The sequence below is a fragment of the Myiozetetes cayanensis genome, unplaced genomic scaffold (assembly GCF_022539395.1).
Source record: "Myiozetetes cayanensis isolate MyiCay16 unplaced genomic scaffold, myiCay2020 scf18, whole genome shotgun sequence".
Classification (NCBI taxonomy): Eukaryota; Metazoa; Chordata; class Aves; order Passeriformes; family Tyrannidae; genus Myiozetetes; species Myiozetetes cayanensis.
Window position 1 is genome coordinate 2,711,446 of NW_026087389.1, and position 22,089 is coordinate 2,733,534.

At 43.8% G+C, this 22,089-nt stretch overlaps 1 protein-coding gene across 8 annotated transcripts in view; it reads right to left on the bottom strand.

Moving 5' to 3' along the window:
- CHL1 (cell adhesion molecule L1 like) overlaps nucleotides 1-22,089 on the bottom strand; it is a 128,490-nt gene that overhangs the window by 34,226 nt on the left and 72,175 nt on the right. For 7 of the 8 annotated variants that reach the window (XR_007628645.1, XM_050312698.1, XM_050312700.1 and 4 more), the window contains 8 exons: nucleotides 21,683-21,872; nucleotides 19,584-19,689; nucleotides 17,794-17,984; nucleotides 10,099-10,221; nucleotides 8,887-9,057; nucleotides 6,960-7,007; nucleotides 4,948-5,068; nucleotides 1,522-1,706 (listed from right to left, as the gene is read on the bottom strand). Coding sequence is in view for 7 of the 8 variants with exons in the window: in XM_050312698.1 (XP_050168655.1) it covers nucleotides 1,522-1,706; nucleotides 4,948-5,068; nucleotides 6,960-7,007; nucleotides 8,887-9,057; nucleotides 10,099-10,221; nucleotides 17,794-17,984; nucleotides 19,584-19,689; nucleotides 21,683-21,773 (1,036 nt within the window). In the remaining variant the exon portion in view is untranslated. The remainder of the gene's footprint in view (nucleotides 1-1,521; nucleotides 1,707-4,947; nucleotides 5,069-6,959; nucleotides 7,008-8,886; nucleotides 9,058-10,098; nucleotides 10,222-17,793; nucleotides 17,985-19,583; nucleotides 19,690-21,682; nucleotides 21,873-22,089) is intronic. The other variant, XM_050312701.1, reaches the window with a different exon arrangement.

Below are 22,089 nucleotides of genomic sequence, written 5' to 3' on the forward strand. Positions count from 1 at the left end.
TGCCATGCCCTGGTATCCCCCTCTGCCACACTTGCAGTGAGGGAAAGAGGACTGTGAGGCACAAGGTTGTGTCAAGGGAACAAGGATGATTCATCACACACTGGGAGAAAAGGCTTTTCCTCAGCTGAGAAGTAAACACAAAGCAGGGGTTGAAAGTGCCTTTCCTCCCATCAGGATTTCTTGTGACCAGGCAGTGAGAAGAAGCCCAGATGAAAATGAAGCTGTTGGCAGGCTCTGACAGATAATCCCGCCTGTGATTTATTTTATTTTTTGACTCTGCAGAGCAGAGGATGGAACGTTTCTCATCAGTAAAATGTTTTCAGGGAGTTTTTCAGCTGTGCTTAAGGGTTCCCATTCTGTAGCTATTTCTGGACAGAGAGCTGCAGTGGCAGGGAGGGTTGTGCAGGTCTGGCTTGTCTTTTCTAAGTCTCACCAGAGCTCTGCTTGGCTCCTGGAAAAGAGCATCTACATCTACCTTGTGTGAAGGGCTCACACCTTCAGAATTTGGGGAGCAGAAAGGGGGATGGAGCCACACACCTCTATCTGCACTCTGCAAGATGCCTGGGATGAAGGTGTCTTGTCTGGCTTTGTTCATCCACCACCTTCTTGAGCACCATAAATAAATGATGACCAAATCTTGCACAAACACAGCAGGTTCTCTGCTTGGCACAAGCACAGGCAGCCAACACTCACCTGGATCAGCCACCAGACCCGTGTGGGCTCATCACAGGGATTCACCACCCCCCACACAAGGGTAGGATGGGCAGAAGTGGAACCCTAAAGCTGTTTATGAATGCTGCTAATATTGGTCATCCTCCCAAGCATGCAGGTGGGGTGGGAACAGGCCTTGGATACTCGGTGGGATGAGAAAAAGGATCATATCTCAAGGTTTTAAAACTGTTGTGGAGGTAGTGGATTGTTCACAGGTTGGACTCAGAGGTCTTTTCCAACCTAAATGGGGGAGGAGAGAGATGGTACCATGTCTGCTCCCTGTATTTTTACAACCCTCCCTAGGAACTTGCTTTTGGTGGAAGCCAAAGAAGTAGAACAGAGCTAAATGTCCCTCTGATCCAGCCCAGTGTAGCCATTTTCACAGTCTTTAAGGGCAAGTGGAATAATTAGATCTTTTTGTCTGACACTCAGATTAATACAAGACATTTCATCAATATCTCTGCTCGACTAACTCCCATCTTTGGAGCATTGAATCTGCTCACGTATTTGTACTCCTGTTCACCACTTTGTAAGGCCTTCATGATTCAGGAAAAAAGATGCATTATTTATATATATATATGTTTGTTTGGTTTTTAGAGGTGCTGCTTTCTGCAACCTTCCCAAATTTAAGAGATGGGTCCTTGGTAAGCAAAAATTAAATAGTGTTATGCAATTCACACATATAGCAAAGGTCATTATTACTATATAAATATAAAATTATATATAAAAGGTTAATATTACTATTGTTCCCTTCCCTTTCACCACCTCTCTGTTCAAAATCAATCAGGTTAGTTGAAGTGTACTCAGTACCTTCCACGTGGACGTGGAACTCGTGCCTCGCCCTCCCCATGGGGTTGCTCGCCGTGCACTGGTACGTCCCCTCATCAGCTGCTGTCACTTGGTCTATCTTCAGGATCTTCCCAAAATTCTCTGTTTCTGGTTCCTCCTTGGGCATGTTTCCAGTGACTTTGACCCAGCTCAGATGAGGGGTTGGGCTAAGAAAGAAAAAAAGGAAGATTTTTAGTTGCGTACTAAGCTGCTTCCTATTATATCACTGCTGGACTTCGCACTGTGGTTTGTCTGAGGATTTTGAGCTTTTTAAAACTCTAGGGCTAACTAATGGTTATATTATAGACTAAAACTAATCTGTACTGCTTCTTGATTTGGAGGACCCCTGTGAGTAGGTTCTTCAGCAGGGCAAAGCATTCCTTGTGTGTGTGTGTTGGCACGGACTGTGGGAGAGGGACCGGAGCTCATCTCATCCCGCTCCAAAGGGGCACCTGAGGACAGACAAGGAGGTGAAGACTTCATTAGAGTGACTTCACTCACTGCCTGCCTGATGACCAGCCACTGGAGGTGGCTGAAATGCCCTTTACAGCCTCAGAAAGCAGTGACACGGGGACTGAGGCCAGGCCGTTGTCTGCACATTCCCAGCCGGGCTCCGCATTCCCGACACACGGGCACGGTGTCGTATCTGCTCACCCTCGTGCCCATCTGTTCCTGTGGCTGAACGCCCTGGCACGAGCTGCACAGAGCTCCAGGTACCCAGAAATTGTGGATTTCCAGGAGCACCGACTGCAAATTATTTCCTGCAAGAGCCCTTGTCCCTCTCTTGTCCCCAGGCCAGGCTTTGTGTCTCCTCGGTGCTGCACCGAGGCGATGCCCTCCTGGCACTGCCATCACTCAGAGTGTAAAAGCCTTCAAAAGATGACAGATTGGAAATGTACTCAATTCCTTATTTTGCAGTTGGGTGGCCCTGATCTTAGTTACTGGGAATCTGGCTCGGTCTACCTGCTTATGTGGTCTGGGGGACATGTGGTGGGATGGATTGGCAGAGATGTGGGCAAAACTGATCGTTTTTCTGCTGAAAAGGGAAATTTTAGCAAATGAAAGTAGCAATTTTTTTTGTTCTGAATATTGCATTTTTTGAAGGCTTTCGATGAAAGTGCAAAGAAGTACTTTGTATTCTTTCAAAAGTGACTACTTAAAAAAACCCAAAAAACAAAAAACCACCTTTTTGTTTGAAAAATAATTATTAAAAGAGTTTCCTGGAAAATTTTGAGTGAAAACAGTATTATTTTTTTTAACCTTTTCCCAAATAAACAAGCTTTTATGGCTTTCTCTTCTTGTATATGATATTAATTCCTGCACCTGAAATTCATATTTGAGGTTTTTTCAAGGGGTTTTGCCCATTCATTGCTTTGAAAACCCTATGAACTCATAGCTGTGGACTTGGGGAGGTTTGTGGGTCGGTGAATTAGCTTGATGGGAAGTGAATTAGACAAGGAAGTGTTGCAACAGGGAACCAAAACTCGCTGCAGATACCTGGAGTGAATCCAACAGAGACAAGGAATTCACCTGCTTTCAGGAATGCCAACCAACTGCAGAGGCAGAACCCTGCCAGCCTAAATGAGCAATGCCCTTTCAAGCCCTCATGGAAAAACAAAATACCCTAAACATGTTTGTTCAGGCAGATAAATATCCTGACTTTGGAATTTTACAGAGGGGATATAATTGCAGAGCCTTTAATGTGAGTTTTCTCCCTGCTAAGCAGACTCTGCTGTACAGCACGAGGAGGGGGTGATTTAAGGCTCTGTTCGACACAAAGCTCTGTCACAAACAAACCAGAAGGGACTTTGCTTTCACTGTGGGTTTGGTGGGTGCAGAGATTTTCACTTCACCTGTTTCTCTGGTGGCAACTCGACTATTGCATGGACAGGCACATGGGGAATGTTGGAAAACTGGACTGGGGTTTCTGTCTGTGTGAGTTAGTGCAGCAGGGACAGCTCTGAGAGAGGGACTGGAGGGATGACACTCAGCATTTATTTAGCCCTTCCCTTTCTTTGCTTACCTTCATTTTGCCCTGTGTTATTTACAATAAGCAACAAAATTGTCCTGATTTCCTGCCACACACCATCTATTTTAACCCTTCCCTATATTATTAACCCTTCCAGGACCTTAAAAGAACCTAAAAGAGAAAGGAAGAGAAACTATTTACAAGAGCCTGGAGTGACAGGACAAGGGGGACTGGCTTCAAACTGAATGAGAGTAGGTTTAGGCTGGATTTTAGAAAGAAATTCTTCCTGGTAGGGTGGGCAGGCCCTGGCACAGGTTGCCCAGAGAAGCTGTGGCTGCCCCTGGATCCCTGGGAGTGTCCAAGGCCAGGTTGGACGGGGTTTGGAGCAACCTGGGCTGGTGGAAGGTGTCTCTGCCCATGGCAGGGGGTGGCACTGGATGATCTTTAAGGTTCCTTCCAACCCAGACCATTCTGGTGTTCTGGGATATATTTTACAGTGAACATCTCCTCCTCCAGGTATTCCTCCATACTTCTTACACCTGGATCCACAACTAACCTTTGAGTAGCTTTCTGATATAAATGCTGACAGCAACAACGAGTTTGAGGTATCTGTGCAGCTCAAAACACCACAGGACACACAGGAGTGAGCCCAAGAAAACATGGGACTGGGACTAAGTCTGAGGTTTGTCCATTACTGCTGGTTTTAGCAGGATCAAACCAATAAGGCTGATTCAGGTTCACTGTATTTTTGCATAGTCAGGGACTTTGTTCCTTGACATGCTGTCATCTGTGAGAGCATCCTGGAAAGAACATCCTTTGTGTGGGAATTCTGAATGCTGGGGAATGGACCACGGCAAGCAGGGAGGTTCACGTGTACACCTGAACCAGCATCTCCTTCTTCAACCAGGTGAGATGGACCACTGGTTTCACTCAGTGGCACATCCCTTCCTTAAAAGATGTCTTGTATCACATCACTCAAGGACTTCTCTTTTAAAATAACATGATATTTTGCACGTGGAAAAAACTGAAAAAAAATGTTGAGCACTGAAGCAAAACTGAATTGACCAAAGCAGAAAAGAAACATCCCAGGTTGTGAGCCACAAAACAGAAGCTGATGCTGATGTTCTTTAGTTCCTCAACATCTCAAAAGTGGTACTACTGAAAAAATTCAATAGTAGGGATCTTTTTAATATAAGAGTAAAAAAAAAAAAATCAATACTTACCATGATCTGATTTTAATTACTTGTTTACAAGCTACAGCAATAACCAGTGTTGCATGAACTCTGTGCTGCTTTACAAGGAGCACACAAACTTCACAAACAACTCTGCACAGAAATTCAATTTCAAACTGGTGTATAATTTGAAACAGAGCTCTTTCTCTGCTCATTTCTATCTCAAGAGGTGGGTGATTAAGTTGTGCAGCATTGTGCATTACTCACAGCCCTTCAGCAATGCATTCGAGGAGCAGGACACCTCCCTTGATGACAGTGACTGATGAGCTACTGCCAGCAGATTCAGGAGGGATCAGCAGTTTGGGTTTTCTTTCCTTGATAAAATTTGCTGAAAGATAAAATAAAAGAGGAGTTAGATATGAAATCTTAGAGCCTTCAATAATGCCACAAACATCACTGCTGTCAGAAGGTTTCAGGCATCGATTTGAATGTTTTCTTTTTTATTTATACAGTTTGAGCCTGATCCAGGACACTTATTTCTCCTGATAAGAGTCAGAAGACAAGTGCAGTGGTATCAACAGGCAGCAGTACTGGTGAAACCCCTTTTTCTTACAGTTTTATGTCCTGTTTTCCAAGGACTGGCCCTTCCTATCATTCACCTCATCCAGTCTGGGTACTCTGGTGCTCTCAATTGCTGAGCTTCTGGTCCACAGCATCTTTCTTACCACCTTTCTTCTGCATTGACTCTGTTATCTTTTAAACCTCAGATGAAACCCCAGGTCTCCTGACTTGAACATCCCACAGAATCACCCTTCTTGCTACAATTATTAAATCTGCAGTAATGGAGGCACAATTTGTAGGGAAGACTGTTAAAATAATAAAACAAGATTGACTTGTATTTGATTTCAACGGCCCATTTGTTCCAGGCTGCCAAACAAGGGTTTCATGATGAAACACAGAGAGAGCTCAATGCCTGCCCTGTTATCACTCTCATAACAATTAGCACAGTAATGAATAAGTCCCCAAATGGTCCTAGTTCTTCAAAAATAGTCAGTTATGGATGATTTGGTAAAAGACCACATGTATCTCCCTGAACCATTTTCTGGTTTTTCATTTCTCCCTCCCCTTGCTTTGTGCCTCTGCAGATCTGTGTCACGAGCGCTCTGAGCTGCAGCAGAACCCTTTGGTGCCTCTGGATATGCTCACACATTTCCCATCTGCCTCCACCTCCTGCTTCCAAAGGCAGGCAGTGCCCCTTCCCAGCAGGAGTTCAGATATCCCTTCCAGGGAAAAACTGGGTTGGAGTGTCTGTCACACCTCACAGGACCTGCTTGCTCTGCTCATGGGGCTCAGCCTCCACGGGCAAAGGCTTGAGGACTGATGAGTGCTCCAAATTATCCAAAAACCCTTTCCAGTGCTTGTCCAAAACAAGCAATTTCGGGAGGTTCAAATCGGGAATTTCAAAAAACAGAGACTCCCAAAAGCAATTCAGCCAAAGAAATCAGAGTCGAGAGCTCCAAACAAAACCCAAGGCTCTCATTTTTATACATTTCAAACAAAATTAAATGGGTGGAGAATTGCAGGGATAGCCACTAGCTGCCTTCTGGCTTATCCCCACTGCCTGCATAAAGCTCAGCAGGATATTTCCAGGTTATATTTTCACAGAGAGGGGCACAAAAAGCAGTGGAAGTTGGGAATTCCCGGGATGAAAAGTGCTTTGCTGTAGTTCTTACCTGTGGGGAGTAACATGCAGGTCAAGGTACAAACAGAGAGAACCACCTCTCATTGACAAGGGGGACAATTAGAGCACCCCAAACTCTGTAAATCCACACCTTGAGCTCACCCTCAAATAATGCAGCCCCAGGGTGACCCTTTGGACATGAATTCATGGTGTCAAACCATCACTCCCTAATCCCAGAGTCCTCTTAACTGCCAGAAAGAGATTTGGAACATCCAGCTCTGGCTCCTGCTCTGAGCTGATAACACAAGAAACCCAGGATGTCACCCTCCTTACATCATGTTCTGGAGTGTGAATGCTCCTTTCTCAACTAAAAAGCCCTACCTTTTTATTAAAAACCCTGCAGATTTCTGTCAAAACCTACAAGATGAGCAAATTTTCCTCCACGGAGCACTTAAATCCAACCCATCACAATCAAAAGGCTTTTTGTGATATTTTATTTTTTTTTTTTTTCTTTTTTTTTTTTTTTTACCAGCTCCCATTTTATCTCAGCTGGTGGATTCTCAGTTTAAAGGCTAAAGAACAGATGCATTCAACTCACCCTTAGTAACAGCAGCGTTAGGTGAGCCTGAGTCATTAGCATGCTTTACTGAAATAAATAAAAGTGACAACCAAACACAAACATGCAGGGTTGAGACAGAATCAAAAGAAAACAATAAATCAACCAAAACAAAATCATGCCCCTCCTCACCCCCCTCAATTTCTGCCATAAAAGAAAGAAAGAAAGAAAGAAAAATATAAAGGAAAGCAACAGATGAACAACAAATTTTTGAAAATACAATGAAAATTGTTCAAGTATATGTATTATTCTGCAAAATACTCCATGAGTGATGTGATGCTTTTCAACCTTGCTATCTAGGGTAATTAAAAAACCACTAAGTTCTAAGTATCCATTAAAAAGAAATGGTATAAAATCTATTTATTTGCTTTGTTTAAATATTTTTTGTATGTGTTTTTTTAATGCAGTCCCTCAGCAGGGACTTGATGCAGAATAGGGTGGGCAATGTCAAGCTGAGTTTACAAAACCCTTTAATTTATGTTTCACTTTTTTATTTCCTGGACCAAGTCTTGTGGCTTTGGTGACAAGGTGGACACAGTGAAGTGGGTTTTTGGGTCACTTCCAGGGCTACCAGTGGCCCCACAGCCAAAGCCCATCTAATTTTTCTCTAATCTGTGTGTGGGGGACTGGACCCAGTGGAAAACCCACAGAGAGCAACATTTCCTCTGGATATTTTTCTCACAATTATTATCCCAAGATACACTTTAAGCCAAGCATTAAGACACACACAAAGCCACTATTAATCCTCTATCTTTTTATCCTGACAAGAAAACACTCAAAATCACATAACAAATATGAGATTTTCATTCATGAAGAAAAAAAAGCAAAAAAATCTCCTTGGCTTTCTGGGCCTCATAAGCCCCAAAGGTCAGAAGTATTAGTGGAACAGAAAACTGATATTAAGGGCATGGAAGGCACAGTGAGTGGTACAAGTGATAGCACAAATTCTTACAGCCAGAAGAGGTGCAGGCAGAGCAGGATGGGATTCCAGTTGGTTTAAGCTGCCTCAGTTCCACTGTTGGGCTTTGCTGGTTTAACCCAGCTGGGACTGGGCCCTAAAGTTGCACCAAGGGAGGTTTAGGTTGGGTATCAGGGAAAGTTTCGTCACTGAAAGGTTTCTCCAGCCCTGGCACAGCTGCCCAGGGCAGTGGTGGAGTCCCCATCCCTGCAGGGATTTTAAAGCCATGTGGATGTGGCACTTGGGGACCTGGGTTATTTCTGGGCTTGGCAGTGCTGGGAGAACAGTTGGACTCGGTGATCTCCAAGGACTTTTCCAACCTAAACAATTCTGAGATTCTGTGGGAGAGCAATCCCTGCACGCCCCAGTGAGATTCAGGGGCAGGGCAGCACCTCAAACCATCTTTTGTGTAAAACCCTTGGAGACTAGAGGAAAACAGAGATGTAAAAATGAATTAAAAAAAAAATGAATAAATGGAAATTTGGCGTTCCCTACACAACATTTCATTAGGAAAATGGAAAATGCCTCCTGTGTGACTACTGATCTTGAAGGCAGCCTGGAAAGCACCGTCCTTCCCAACCACATGGATGCAGCTGGACAAAAAAAGAGAGGAGGTGGCCACATAAAGTCCTCAAACCCCAGTGAAGTCCCATCTGTCAGAGACCTGCAGGATGCAAGAGAAGCAGATTTCCCTAATACATCATTGGCTTCCCCAGTGGGGAGAACAGGAGGCAGAACAGGGCACTTTTGGGGGCTGACAGCTGCAGAAAGCTTTTCTCAGTTGAATTTAGCCCTGAGAATAAGGTTAATAATGCAGGAAATAAGCTCAGTAACGTGCCCTTTCTTGAGAGAGCATCTCTTCAGAGACACAGGGCACACATGTGCATGCACTGATGCCTGGGGAGTTCAAAAAGCACCAGAAAACAGGGAGCTGCTCATGCCCAGACTTACAACGGGAAACCTTCAGCGTCATCGGCATTTTCTGCACAATCGTCCTGAGCCTTGGAAATGCTGCAAAGCAACAATAATCACTTCTGCTGTCATGCTCCTCCACGTTGGCGAAGTACAGATCTCCCTTAAGGCTCATGGAGACCCTTTCATCTTGTGGAATGTGCTGCAAATCTGCAAGGGGAAAAAATAATTGTGAGATGGTAACGACACTGAGCTGCTTCACTAATGCTCCCCTCTCATGTGCTTCCTTCCAGATACAGCCACAAACCAGAACTTCTGAGGCAAAAGAGACAGAAAGCACAGCATAAACAATGGGTTATTCGTCAATATTCAATGTACAACATATAATAAATATTTTTATGTAACGATATCTACCTATTTATAACGTAGATGGAAAATAATCGATATTAAAAAATAACACAGGGCAAAGTTCCTGCTCAGGTAATAGGAAATGGTCAGCATCTCTCCCCAGCAGAAGGGTCTGGAATGGTGATGTGGAGGTCACCACTGACAGGTGCCTCCCCAGCCAGTCTCCCACGCATTTTGCTGTTCTGTAACTCCAGATTAGGGCAGGGAATGTTCTTATGAGCTCAGGTTGCTGCTCTGCCTCGTTGCTGATACAGCCTAATGCAGGTCTGTGCTAAGCAGGCATGGCAGGAGTAGAGGGGCTGCCTTAAAGGATCAGAGCTTTCACCTGGCACCCTGTCTCTGCAGGGGCTTGGGCAGCATCCCAAACAAACCCTTCACTTCATAGAGACAACACGAGTTATTTCGCTTCCCAACAGCCAGAAACTCCTGCTGAGCACAAATGCTGCAGAAGAACAGCACAGAAAACCCACAAGGAACTAATTACACAGACCTAATGGATTATTTTTTTTCTTAGTTTTATAAATCAACCATTAGTTGATGAATATTGACACATAATATCCTCTCTCCAGAAATGCAGGAATCCTCATTACTGGTGGTCATTAACTCAAATACGAGCTTTCTGATGGCTCATATTTGATAACTTGTTGTGTCAATCCACTCCACAATTTAACTTTGTGTCCTGCAAAAACAGATCTCCATTCTTCATTTTTGAGTATCCAGGTGTTTCTCCCAAGCCATTGCACAGTTCTCATTCCCACCAATTGTGAATCTGCAATGAAACTGCTCTGGGAGACAAATGTTTTGATCTTCCTTGCTTGAGTGGTGCCCAAATTGTTTACTTACCAATGTTCATCCAGTAGATATGCAAAGGTGGGATGCCTTTTGGGGGGTTACAGTGCAAGATCACAGAATCTCCATGCTCCACATCCAGGGGCTCGATTTTTTCTTTGGGGAACTTTGGTACACCTGCACAAAGAAAGGAAAGTTCCTCTTTTATTGGTGCCTTTTGAAATTTTGCTCTTTGCTTCCCCCTTAATGTAGTTTTTAGTAAAATATTTACCTCAACAACATCCTTTGGATTCCAGCCTTAAGTTAGTGGTGCAGAGCAACAGCACATTTTACTCAGAGTAGGAAATCCCTCCATTCAGGGATAGTCTGAGTAGGAATCCTTTCATTCACAAAGTGCACAGAGCATGGTACTGAAAGCCAGGCACTGAATGGGGATGTTTAACACTTGTTTGTGATGTTCCTGTGCTTTGCTTAGGCTTTATTTTAACACATTTATTTGCAAACTCTTTCTACAGCTCCTTTGTTTGCAGTGTCTGGAAGGGACAACTCAAAGCCCTAGAGAGACCACAGCCTCAGGCCAAGCCTGGCACAGGGGGCTGTGCCCTGGTGGGTCCCCAAGTGCTCCCAGGAGATGGGAAACCAGCCTGGGAGTGCAGAATGTTCCGGGAAGCTTTGGCCAAAAAGTGGTTCCCAAGGAGCCACTGCAAGTCCCTGCAGGTGAGGACAGACATCAGGTAGCTGTTCCACCTCGTGCCTGGAGTTGTCCCAGTTCTTATCCATCTCCCTCAGATGGAGCAGAAAGCTGGTGCAAAGCCTGTGTTCCCTCCTCATCCCCCCAGGTGTGGAAGCTCAGCCCTGCAGACTTTCTCAGGAAGCTGAGGATGCAGAGACAGGCTTTGCACAAAGATCACACGGGGAGCACAAGGGCTGCACTATTTGGGCTGAAATGCAGGTGAAACAGTTGATGTTTGATCACCCAGAGTGTCAGCACTGACACCAGCAGACTGTGCAAAGCCTGAACCACGCTTGGCCAACCTGGGCAACCTCAGCAGCCCAAAATTCAACCCAAGGGGCATCTGAGAAGAAGGGCAGCAGAACCCCCACCCTAGACCAAGCACTGGGAGGCTGCAGCTCAGAGATTATCACCAAGAAACCAGCCTGCAAAATGGAACCACTCCTTAAAGGAGTTTAGCTAAGGCAGTTTCAGGGCTGACGTTTTCTCCTGCTCTTGTTTCGGGCAAGTTCAAACTGGCACAAAGTTTCAGTTCAAGCAGCTGCCTCAACCAGCAAAATGAACAGCAATTAAACAGCAAAGGAATGAAAATGTCCTTTGGCTGAGTAGAGTCGGGCTGGCACAGCAAATATCACCATCAAGTCGTGACAGGGAGCTCTGATAGTGCCCACACAACCTGACACATCAGTGGTCCAGCAGCTCTGCAGGGAACCTGCAGCATCACATTGCAGGAGAAAAGCCGAGGAGGAGGGTGGGAAGTGCAGGGACAGGACTCAGAGGACACTTCATACCTTTCAGGGTTAGTAAACACAAAAAAGAAGCAATCACTACAGTGCTGATTGCCTGAATGCAGAGTGTGCAGAGATTTTATCTCCAGGAGGATTATTAGTAGGTTATGAATTCTTAGGAGAGGCAAAATGGAGCTAATGAGCGTCACCCACCCTGTAGGTGAAATTTCAGGTAAAAAAGAAGAATTACATATTCATATCCAGTCCATTCAGCAACCTAAATTCTTCAAGCCCTGGAAAATACATCTGCTGACTGCAGAGATGAATGGTTTCCATCAGGAAAAAGCCAATTTGTTGATCTAAAGCTTGTTTGTTCCCAAGAAACATCACTCTCAACAGAACTTCAAGTAAGCTGGATCAAGTGAAGGATAAGGGGTTTCTGACTAAACCAGAGACCAGTAAATAGACCAATAGTGGGATCATTCATGTAGGACATTGGAAACTCGTTCAAACTCATTTTTTGCCTCATTTAGCACAACTAAATCTAGGTCTCCAGTCTCCCAGTTGGGTGCCATAACCACTGGTCTTCTCAGTGAATTTCTGCAGCCAGTAATTACAGAATTACACAAAAATACAGAGTCCCACCAGGAGCGAGTGAAAAGTCATGGTCTCAGTGTCATTAGCTGAGAGCACAGCCATTCATCTCCAATGTGTGGCCCAGATTTGGCATCTGGACTTCACTGGGGGAAGCAGCAATTTGACCCCAAATGTCCTCCACCTCAAACAAGCACTTGCACCACAGCTGACTGAGCCTTTTGGGCTCTTCCCTGCTGGTTTTTTTTGCTTATTTCACTGGTGAAAAAGATTGAAAAATCTCTGATTTTCCCTCTCATAAGGTATAAATTTGAGTGTTTTGAATCCTTGAAGCTTTGTAAACGAGGAAAAGACTCAATTTCATGATAAATTCCTGAGCCAAACCTTCTGACAAGTGCATTTTTTTTTTTTTGTGGCCTCTAACACTAGAAAAAGACCTGCTCTGAATTCTGATTTATTAAAAATAAGAAGCTACTGTCACATTAGACTTTGGCTTTTGAACATCAACCTCCAGGACATACATGTAGGCAATATTTTGGATTTTTTTTTTTGAATTGTTCCTGTGTTCTAATTAGGAGATATTCCAGAATCAATCACTCCTGATTCGTGGCTAATCAGAGGAACAGCTACAGGTAAGATGGAAACCTGCACACCTGATATGGAGACGTCTCCCAAATGCCCCCCATGGCATCTGAAATGCTCAAAATACCTGGGAAAAGCTTCACTGCCCGAATGGTTTTTTTTCCTGGGAAAAGGTTTGCTGCCCAAGCATTTATTCCTGACAAGGCAGCACCGTGACAGCTGCACAGCACTCACAAACCAGCCTGAAAGTGCTCTGGCAGTGTGTGAACCATGGAAATGGAAGATTATCAGTGTCCAGAGTCGCCTGTGCAAGGAGCCAGGCTCTGCTTAATCCCTGGGGTGACTCAAAGTTCAATGAGAGGAGCCCGAAGCACCACTGGCAAATTAGGGTGGCTGGGAGAAAATTCAGAAGGGAGCCTGTGTGCCCCCCTCCTCCTCCTTATCTGCTCAGAAAATGCAGCATCTCAACCAAAAACAAACAGGGGGGGCACCAACACAATGCAATATAAAATCCACATTTGAGTTTAGCCACATAAATTCACAAACACAGCAACCAGAGCTGGCTTCTCCAGTCCCCAGAACTGCTGATTAACTCAAGTATCTACTGGCACACCGTGTCCCACAGCTTGGGTTTTGTCCTGCTGCTGACTGCAGTGACTTCACACTATAACTGTACCAATTATGGCAATTTATTCCACTTTACATGAGAACACACCCAATTCAATCTGTTATTTTACATGTTTCTCATCAAGGTGTTGAGAACTTGAAGGAAAAGCATTTCTCCAGCTAACTTGTCCTTGAGACCCCTGTGCCTTGTTTGTGCTGGTGTCTGATGTAAAATGGGAGTCAATTCTTTATGATAAATCAACAACAAACAAATACATTGGGAAGCTATTGTAGAAAAACATCACTATCCACCAGGTCTATTTTTAGAACCTCCTCTGTGGATGCTGCTGGAGATTTGTCCTGGGGTAGAGCGATACTTAGCCCGACCCATCATGGATATTCCAATATTCTTCCATGCAAATAAATCCTCAAAGGATGTAAAAGTGAGAGAAAGCAGAAACAGTCAGGAAATTTTGATATCCTGGCACTTTCCAGCTCCTTGGACACTTTAATTAGCATTTAATTGGGATTTTTCATGCAGATCTGTATCCTGTGCAGCAAGCAGCCCAACATTATCAAAGAATCTCAAACATGACTTTCAGTCCTCAATCACAGTGCACCTTGGGAAGCTTCCAGTGCTCATCTCTGTGCCTCAGTTGATATTATGAGCCACGTGAGCAGTAGTTAAATCTGTAATTTTCATTGCAGCCTTTGAAATGTTTATGAGATATAATCCTGCTTATTTATGGATTTTTTAATTGCTGCATTAAACTGAAAAAGTTACCAAAGTCTGGCTGCCAAGAAGACTGTGGCAATCAGTCTGCTCTCCCCCAGAGATGTGGGGTGGAATCAGTGATTTCCTTTTCCTGTATAAATCTCTCTATCACCCTTCCCAAAATGTTGGTTGCTGGCAACAGAGTGAACCCAACAATTCAGATGGGCAGAAAAGTTCTCACAGGTACAGGACGTGGTTTTAGGACATAGGAGGGGTAAATTTTATTTCCATCACCTGCAAAGTCTCAGTGAGTTCCTCTCTTTTGTTTAATTTTCCATAAAGGCCACAGCAAACACAAAGTGGGTCACTGAGACCTCTGAATTCAGTATCAGCTCAGCATTTTTAACGGATTTCACAATATTTCACAAAAACCTGGGTTTTTGAATATTAGCACAGGTTTGGCTTTCTTTGGGAATTCCAGAACTCACATCATTGGCAGAGCACAGCCTGCCACCAGACAGTTTTATATTTCCATCCCCAAATCTCTGGGCTTTTGGAGCAGCAGCTTTAGAAATACTGAGCATAAATCTTAAGGCAATCTACCATGAAGAGTCTTTTACATCACAGTTAATTAAAGAAGTTTAAACTGTACTTCTTCTCCTTCCTCTGGCACGGGGCCTGCTCACTAATTCAAGCAACAGATTCCCGAAATCCAGGAGGAGGGGAGCTGAAGTCTGTGTTCTCACCATTTAAATTCATTTTCCTGCTGCATGTATCTTGTAACAATCTGGCCTTTGTTAGTGCTGCACACAGATCAGATCCTCAGAGCCCATTCTTCCCCCTCTCCTTAATGTCAGCCTATATAGGGGAGGTGGGGTATTTTCATTATGTAGGTGAGATTTAATGATCATTTCTGCTGACATTTCTATTGCTCTCCTGGAATGACTACTGTGAGTAAACAGTCTTTTGTTCTCCTTTTCAGCAGCCACCTCACAGGCCCAGTATTCTGCTGCTGCAGTGTAAATGTAATTTATGAAAGAAACTGGCCCTCTCTGGCTCTCTGGGGTTTTCTTCCCTTCACTGGCATGGTGACTTGCCAAGCAGCTTTACATTGGACTTGAATGCAGCTGGCAAAGCTTTGCCACCTCTGCATCATTCCATGAATGCGTGGACTGATCTCACATGTACCAGTCTCGGCTTCAAAACCGGGGGGTGAATGGAGGTGATTTATCCCCAGCTCCCCCGTCAGCAACTGCTGATTTACAGCGGATCTGTGCACCAGCAGCTCCTTCACCTGGCCACAGTCGTGGACCATCCAGCACTTTAGAAAACCAAATGTGCCTTCTATTCCTCTCTGAATCTTGATTTTGTTTGCAGCATCTACACTGCACCATTAAATGAAAGAACTGATGGCAGAAGAGCACTAATAACAGCAAATGTGCTTTAGGAGATGTATGAGTTGGGTAAATCCCTCTAATAGATTATCTGCACCATGTATTTATTTCCTGGGTTTAGGACTTTGCATATATTAGCTCTAAAATTCCTCTTGCACTTGATAACAACCGTGTTTGTGACCTCTCAGTGAATTTGTTGCTAAGTGCTCCCAGTATATTTAATATCTACTCAAGCTACTATAGCCAATTTTTCATTAAAAGCAAAAAATACCTGCTCTGAGTAAAAATTCCATAATCCCAAATACAGACATCATTGTTTTCAGTTTTAAGCATCTTTTTTAGTTCAGCAGTTCATGTCCTGGCCCTGTGAGGCTGAGAAGGCTGTGGAGGAATCCCCTGCCACGTGGACACACCAATTCCAGCTGTGCAAAGGGCTGTCAGATATCTGATAACAAAATATCGGAGGAGCTTGGAAATGCAGGATCTAACCTCGAAAAAATCCCACTGCATTGCTGAATCTCTTCTTCCTCTACATCCCACAACTGCTTTGTACAGCCTGTTCCATGGTTTCCCCCTGCTCCATCCTGGAGAACTTTCTTCTCCTTTCTACTCTTACAAGGAAGGTTCTGCTTCAGATTTTTCTCCTCTAATTTCATATATTTCAATCCTGAATTTAAGACACTTGTGTGTTCATCTTCCAAACTAAAAGTGATGAAATGTGTTGGTCCAAAGACACTTCTGTCAACTTCAGGACATGGTCTAATGTTGGACCTGGCAGTGCTGGGTGAATGTTGGACTCCACCATCTTCAGAGGTCTTTACCAACCTTAACGATTCTTCGACTCAATAACATTGTCCTAACCAGGACCCTGAATTTTATATCCATAAATTTCACCCCACTTCTGCTCTCCTGGTCCTTAATCCCTCATTTCCCCCTCTTTGCTGGTGATGGAAGGACAAGTTTCCAGGGTCACTAATTTTCACTGCCATATTTTTGAGCTCGTTTTCCACTCAGTTCCAGGCCTTTCATATCTGAAAGTGTTTATTATCCCAAACCCAGAGTGCTCCTGACATCAGACTAATGAACTCCCAGCTGACTGAGTCACTTCCCCTGGAGCTTTCAAACATTTGCATCAGTTGCTATTTTGCTGTAAAAACCTGCTATTTCTGCCATCCTTCCCCCCAGCTCCTGATTCCCTGTTCCCAGCTCTGAGATGGGACCATGGGAACAGCACTCAGTCACGGTTGCTGAGCTGAAATGTTGGTCCTACGACCCTTAACAGCTTTTGTTGTCCAGTAAATGTTTGGAAAGCAAAAAGCATCACATAATTTCTCATTTCTTAATAAGTAAAATTACCTAATATTAGAGAGATCATGCCAAATTTAGCTCAGGAGTTTCCCCAAACTCACAAAGTGCTTTTTACAACATTTCACCAAAGTCATCTGACTCAAACCAGTTTTGTTTTCTCTGACAACTTCCTAATCCTTTATTGCCCACTACATTTTGACTTTTTAATATAATTCTAACACTATTTCATGAGCCATCCCATTACTTTTGTCTTTCATGAACAGCTAATGCCTTTCAATAACTGTACTGCCCTTAGGTAACTACTTTGCCATATTTTCTGCTATTTGCTTTATCTCTCCAAATATTTTAATTCCTATATTTTCATGATGTGCTGGCATCAGCTCACAAACAAATTGTCTCTGCCCAGATTAGTTAGAGAATTTACCAGCCTACAACTCTCATCAATATTTATGCTTTCTTCTTTACAGAAAGAGGAAAGTATTAGAAGTGGAAGCATCACAAGAACAAGCAGTGGCTCTAAACAAACACAAATCAGAAAAGAATTCTTATGGGTTTTATGGCAAAGGCATTTTAAAAGCCAACTCAAAGCAAACAATCATTTTCTGGTGTTGAGCTTTCAGCTCTCCTGAGATGGCTATCAAAAAGTTGATACTAATTTACTCACTAACCCACCCTCTAGAGGCAAAGTGGGGCAGAAAATGCTCAAAAAAAGCAAAAGTAAATAATAAATGTTCTCCAAAATACTGTATCTGGGAAAACATATCCATAATCTACCCAGTTTCATTTGTATGCAGTTGGGAAGGAGTGTCAGTAGCTGCACTTGGGAGTTGACAGTCCAGGGGTCTTGTCTGAAATCCTGCATCCAGATTTGATTTCTGTCCTCAAAACCAGGAACTAAATTAAGTCATTCCAGGGACCAAATAAGAACTTTTCCTTTGAATATTCACTGAATAACAAACAGTTCATGTTTCACCATATACCACCTTAAGAACCAGTTCTTTCTCATTTCACTTGAGGAAACACCATTCTCATCTTAACAATAACAATAATAATAATAATTTCAACCCAGAAGTAAAGTAAAACCCTTACTTGGAACAATTAGCTCAATTTCTTCTGACATGGCAGTTCCCAGCACATTGGAAGCAAAGCAACGATATTTCCCCTGGAAATTGTTGATGATTCCTCGGTTTTGAATCACAAAAGTTCCAGAGTTGTTGGATGTAACTATCCTCGGGTCAGACAGCAAATCAAATGGTTTTCCATCCTTAGTCCAGTTAAAGCTGAAAAACAATACAAGTGTTACAAGGGCAGGTCCCAGAGCAGCACTGTGGGACTAAACCAGGGGTACCTGTGGGTCCAAGGGGGTTTTGTTGAAACAAAAGGACATCAGAGGAGAGATTTGAACGGCAAAATGAGCACTGTGCTGCTCTGACTTGTGCTGGCTCTTGGGCACATCTCTCCTCCTGGACACTTTGCTTTTGGGCAACTCGCTGTGACGTGAAATGGGAACACAGAGCTTAAGGCAAGGACAGTGAACTATCTGTGAAAGCCAGAGCCACCCCCTGGAAGCAGCTGGAGGTTTGCAAAGGGCTGTGTCTGTAGAAGAGCTGGTGGCTTTGCACTGGCAGGGGCTGACAGGAGCTTTTCTTGCCATCTCCCGTGGCTGGACACAGGAGAAACCGAGGTGATTCCACTGAGCTCCTCCTTTGCCACAGAATCACCTGTAGTTTTAATGTTACTGGGGTGTGATTTTGATGAGTGCCGAAATATTTGTCACATGTCCCCTATCTGGAATTCTCAGATGGATTGAAATTTGGCTACACTGATCCAAAATCTGACAGATGGAAATTAGAATACTTGCATTTAGTGGGAGATGTACCTTTTTTTTTTTTTTTAAAGAGTATTGTTTCCAGGGAATAAATTAATGTCAACAAAACTGTACATTTTGTCACTTCCCTAGTTTTGGCAAAACTGCCTTGCTGCAGTATGGAGGGAATCTGGGTTCCTATCACCTAACAGGCACTATCACATCATTTAAATAGAACAGAAAACTTCTCATTGATGCACTGACAATCTGTGAAACAAAGGGAATTTGTTATCATGCTACAAATCCCCATTCAGAGCTCAATTACAAGTGATTAAGTAATCTTGATATAAGGTACAAAAAAACCTTTTTAAAGTTTAAATTGTGTTGCCGAGAAAGGAGAAGGGAAGGATTAAAGAGTAAAAATGACATGCAAACCAGCTATTAATTTATCCCATTCAGTGTGGAAAGCCTCAGGAGGAGCTTTTACTGTGTTATTATTACATTCTTGTTAATCACATTTTCATTTAAAATCTTTCTCTTTTCTACACCTCTGTAAAATACATAAAGCTTATCTTTGGATATTTATTTGAATGACTCCTAATGTGTCCATTTGCAACATCACCACGGCCCTGGTGATGTCAGGTACAGACAAGTTATCTGATAAAATGCAAATGTGATGTCTGAATACATGATTTAATGTGTTTGGTATTTTTAGGGCGGCTGTGGAAAAGGCAGAAGAGCAGCTGGGCTCCTTTGATTATTATTACACACCTCCTATCTTTTGCAGCACAGCCCAGACAGGGTTTTTTTAAATCAGGGGGTGAACTTAGCACGTGCCAGATAAATGGAACATCTCCCAGAAAGAAAAAAAAAAAACCCAACATGTTGATACCTACTCACAGAGTGAGGGGAAGTGATGGAGCAACAAAAACTGAATGGCCCAAGTGGAAACCCAAACCTTAACCACGATGATGAGCAGGATAATGTGCACCAGCCACCCACAGCCAAGAACAATGCCTGGCAAAGGTTAAAAGCAAACTCTGCTTCTGCTGCTTCTCCCAGCACTACTCACGTGGGCTGTGGGTTTCCTCTGGCTTCACATTTAATTGTAAAGTCCTCATCAAAGGGGTAGGCAACCTGGGTGTGGGATTGCTCCGTGATGGTTGGAAGCTGTGAAACTGGAGCACAAAGAGGTATTGGGGTTAAATCACCACTCAAGCAAATCTGAGCTCCCTCAGGTCCCTCCTTGGAAAGGGACGATGTCAGGGTGGCCCCACTCCTGCCAAAAGGGAGCCCTGGCCTGAATAAGAAGATGATCCTCGTCCTCCTGGCATGGCCAATGCTCTCTGCTCCCCCAGACTGGTCACTGGCACTGCCCCAGTGGCCAAGGAAAGGGTTGGCAGCACAGATTGTGCCCAGCCCACGGGCATCACCTACTCACACTCCCCTGGCCAGCCTGCCCAGGGCACAGCAGAGCTGGGGCTGTGCTAAAGCTGCAGCCAAAGCACGGGGCTGTGGGCTGGGAAATTTATTCATGGGGGAAGGCAAAAACTGGCTCTTAATCCAGACACAGATTCGCACACGTGAAGTAGCAAACTTGTATCTCCATCCTGGATAGAATTGCCAGGAAATCCATGGACTGCAAGGATGAGTTTAATACCCCTCCAGGGTGCAGAGTTACCACTCGCACGGTCACGCAAGGATGTTGCACTAACACATTATTATTATTTTTTCTGAGGGAATTAAAGTGTTGCAAATGCCTGTGTGAGAGAGCCACACGAGGGAGAACACTCCCTGCAGCAGGGCTGGGGATAATGGGATCATCACATTGTTATAAACAGCCAGGAAGAGAATTAACATGCTCTCTGGTTGCTGCTTGGAGTCCAGGAAGCCCAAAGCTGGAGCGAAATGTGGTGTCTTATCATGTCATGTGGTCTCAAAGCTGAACAGTTCTAAGACCACCAGCTTCCCTGACCAGAAATAACTCTTTGTATTAAAATATAAAATGCTTCATTAGAGCAAGTTAATGGTGATGTGGTTCCCTCACGTAAAAGCAGTGGGTGCCCAGGTAGTTTGTCCTGCACTTCACAGCCACAGCTCCACTTCTGTTTTACTGAAACTCAAGGAGCTGCTGCAGAACCTTCCTGAAAAAAAACAAACCTCTATTTTCCAATGCAAATTGGGACAGCTTGAAAACAATCTCCTATAACCCTGCTTGGTTGCCTTCCCCTTTGCAGCCAGGGCTGTTGGCAGCTCCAGAGTGCTGACAGCTCATGCCAGCTCCACAGGATGCCCCAAAACTGCCTCATGTCCTACTCTGGGGCCACATCCCTCAAAACCCTGCAAAGAGCCTACATGGCTTTTCCCTTATGAATTATTCTCATAATTCATAAACTCCAATATTGTTGAGTTTTGCTTTGTTAAGGCTGTTTAACACCAAGCCTCCCCCCTAAAAAAAGCCAAAACAAAACAAAACCAAACCCAAAAACTCTAGTGTACTTTGCAACCCTCCTGGTCCATTTATATTTGGAAAAGGCAAAGCTCAGAGGTCTGGGCTGTTCTCCAGGCAGTGGGGTCCACTGGCTTTGCTTGGATTGTTCCCTATGAGCCTCATCCCATATTTTACACGTGTCCTGGAAGCACGTGGACCGTGGAAAACAGGCAGTTTAAATGCACCACAGCCAGAGAAGGATGCAGGAGGTGCTCCCTGGGGGGGGTACAAGGTGTACAAAATACCCCCCTGGGGAGCAACATCCACCCTGAGCCACACACCTGCTCCTTTTCCAGGCTGGAATGGCAGGTTGCAAGACAAGAAAGCAAGGATATACGTACATCAAACAAGCTTGGGGGAGATTCAGTGCCAAAATGAGGAATTTATGTGAAGGACAAACCCAAACCCTCGGAGCTAAGCTGTGTGTTGGATGGCAAACACCAGATATATGTTATTAGACAAGTTCACTGCTACATTTAAACAGGCAAAAGCAGAGTAGTTTACTTTGTATCACACCTGAATTTCCCAAAGGCCAGGTTGTGGCAGGATTAAATTTAAAATGGAACAACTGGAAAGGAGGATTTAATATTTTTCTTTCGGGGGAAGTTTAAAAGGAAAAAAAAAAAAAAAAGGGATACCAAACAAACCAGCAAAGTGTACAGCAAATAACTACAACTCACCTGATAATGGTATTTCAATAGCTGCTGCCAAACTCAATACAAAGAAAAACAGGCATATGGGGATGCCTTTTGTGCTTAATAGCATCTCCATCACTCTTCTGTAAACAAGGAGTCCAAACAGAATGAGAGATACCTGGTGCTTCCTCTCCCAGTCACTTCAAATCAGACGTAGGGATGTGAAAGTGGAAGTCTAGTGAGGAGAAGAAACAACAATATTATCCTTTAAAATGAACTTGGGTCTAACAGAGTTATAAATTAAATAAATGCTTCAGCTAAACTGCAAATTGCACTGTGGTCCAATTTCCTCTCCTCTCCCTCCATCCATTGGTTTCGAGAATAACCCCTATTATATCTCTAACAAAAATATACATACACAAAAAGTACAACTCTATTATAGCACAGAAGTA